Here is a 2,279-nt window from a genome sequence, read left to right as displayed (position 1 = left end):
TTAAAATTTAATTTTAAAATAAAATATAATGAAAACTGTTTATAATTTATCAAACTCGCCCCACTTGAATGAAAATATGAGCTGTATGAATTTATTGATTCATAAATGAGTACCTGATTATCTTCTATAGTGAAACCGTCAAATGTTTTGTTAATATCATTAACTTCAAAATGTTTAAGCCCCGTTCACACGATCAAATAATTTGTCAAATATTTGATGTATGTCAAACTTCAAATATTTTAGAAATGGTTCTAAAATATTTGATTAATTTGTCAAATATGTGATTACTGGATTGATAATAAAATTCGTTATCATTGTATCATTGAAATTGATCACAGTTTATTTTTAATTAATATATAATTTGTCATGTAATTAGGTTTATTTTCAATTTATTTCATATTTTTGTGAATACTTTCAAAATGCCACCGAAGAGATTAAAGGTATGTAAAGACTACCTATACTGAACAGAATACTGAACACATTCATAACTTGAAAAAACATTTTTAATTTGGTTTTTTTTGGTCAGCTAACAGCTTAGTAATAATATTATTTTATACTAATTAGACTGAAGTAAAAGTACCATGGACCAATGAACAAAAGTCGACATTCATTGATCTTTGGCGATCACGTCCTACACTCTACATAAATAAGAGTCCTGGTTATATAAATAAAACGCAAAGAACAATTCTTCTGAATGAAATAGCTACAGAAATGAGCGAAAAGCGACCATCAACTACAAGTAAGCCTTTATCTATACTATTAGATGTAAAACAGTGTCATTAGTGGCGCAACTAGCATTTATTTTCAGGACGGGTTATACATAATATAGAATAATGAATATATATCTAGTATACATCTAAGTACTTCAAATTTTACTTTTAAAAACATTTTGGGAGAGGTCACAACCCCAAACCCCACCCCTGGTTGTGCCACTGAGTGTCATAATAAACCAGATGTATTAACCTAATGTCTTGAATGAATATATTCTGTATTATCATTTACAAACCGTATATTTTATTAAATACATTTCGACAAATTATTCTTAAAATTTCATAAATTTCAAAACTTTAATAATTGTTTTATTATACAGTCAATATTAGTTAATAATAAGTAAGTTTTTATTTTCAGTTGATGATGTGAAAGAACTTATAAACTCCATGACCACAAATTTCAATGCATCTTATAGGCGATACAAGGAGAGCTGTAAAAGTGGAACTGGTTTAGTTGAAATCCCTAAAGCTGTAAGGGATTTAGATTTTCTGAAAGATAATATTGCTATTCGACCTACGGTGTCAAACATATCAATACCTGATGATATAAATCCTGAACTTGAAGTATATAATATTAACAGGTATTACCTAACTTATACCTACTTACATTAATTTTTAACAGGAATCAATTACAAATATGGAAGTTATATTTGTTGGTGAAAACATGGGTTACGAAGACAGCCAAGAGGTAAGTTGATACAAAATAAAACAACCATTTATTTACCTAATACTCATTGTATTAATTATATTGCAGAATGTTGATGTTGAATATACCTTAGCTGAGCATCTAGAAAAAAAATCCATCTTGAACCAATTATCAACTAAAACCGAGTCTCCTCAACATTTAAGAAAAAGAAAAAAAACGGATGAAGTAGATGAAGCATTTTATTCTGCACTGAAAGACATCTCTGGTAAAAAATCAGAATTTACTGTGTTTGGAGAGTATGTTGCTGTTGAGTTAGAAAAAATTAAAAGTAAGCGTTTGCTTTTACAAGTTAAAAATAAAATTAATAATATTTTGACAGAAGCTTTAATTGATGAAATTGATGCATAAATATTATTGTTTGTTTAATTGTTATAATGTTTAATATTAAAGTCTTAAAGACAAGGCTGACATTTTTAGTATTTATGAAATAAGTAATTTAAGATAAAAATATTTACCAATAGGAACTAACTATTGTTACTTGTAAGTCCTAAAGACAAGGCTGAAGCTTTTAAAACTATGACTACATAACTAATGAAAAAACTTATTATTCATAATATTTAAAAATGTTAATTTTTTAGTTATTTTATTTGTGAAACAAAGTTAATTTTATAATAAAATATAAAAATTGTTATCACTGTACCAGGGCTTCAAAACGTTATTATAACGTTATAATTTATAAAGCTATAACGAAAAAAAAATGAAAAAACATAAACGAAATCAATAACGAAAAACGAAAAAAATTGAATAACATTAAACATAATATATCATTAATCATAATTCATGATTAAAAATAAACAATAAAC

At 26.2% G+C, this 2,279-nt stretch overlaps 1 protein-coding gene across 1 annotated transcript; it reads left to right on the top strand.

Moving 5' to 3' along the window:
• The first annotated feature begins 376 nt into the window (after positions 1-376).
• LOC107883572 lies at positions 377-1,855 on the top strand. The gene is made up of 5 exons (XM_016803800.2): positions 377-440; positions 565-739; positions 1,129-1,334; positions 1,393-1,458; positions 1,525-1,855. The coding sequence occupies exons 1-5, from the start codon at positions 420-422 to the stop codon at positions 1,822-1,824; spliced, it is 768 nt and encodes a 255-aa protein (XP_016659289.1). The 5' UTR covers positions 377-419; the 3' UTR covers positions 1,825-1,855.
• The last annotated feature ends 424 nt before the right edge of the window (positions 1,856-2,279 follow it).

The sequence above is a fragment of the Acyrthosiphon pisum genome, chromosome A1 (genome assembly GCF_005508785.2).
Source record: "Acyrthosiphon pisum isolate AL4f chromosome A1, pea_aphid_22Mar2018_4r6ur, whole genome shotgun sequence".
Lineage (NCBI taxonomy): Eukaryota > Metazoa > Arthropoda > Insecta > Hemiptera > Aphididae > Acyrthosiphon > Acyrthosiphon pisum.
Note: the sequence above shows the minus strand (reverse complement) of the source record. Positions and strands in the feature narration are given on the sequence as shown.

Coding starts and splice junctions, on each gene's coding strand:
- LOC107883572 (XM_016803800.2), top strand. CDS start 420: ATGCCACCGAAGAGATTAAAG. Junction 740..1,128: donor AAAGCGACCATCAACTACAA/GTAAGCCTTTAT, acceptor TTTTATTTTCAG/TTGATGATGTGAAAGAACTT. Junction 1,459..1,524: donor GTTACGAAGACAGCCAAGAG/GTAAGTTGATAC, acceptor ATTATATTGCAG/AATGTTGATGTTGAATATAC.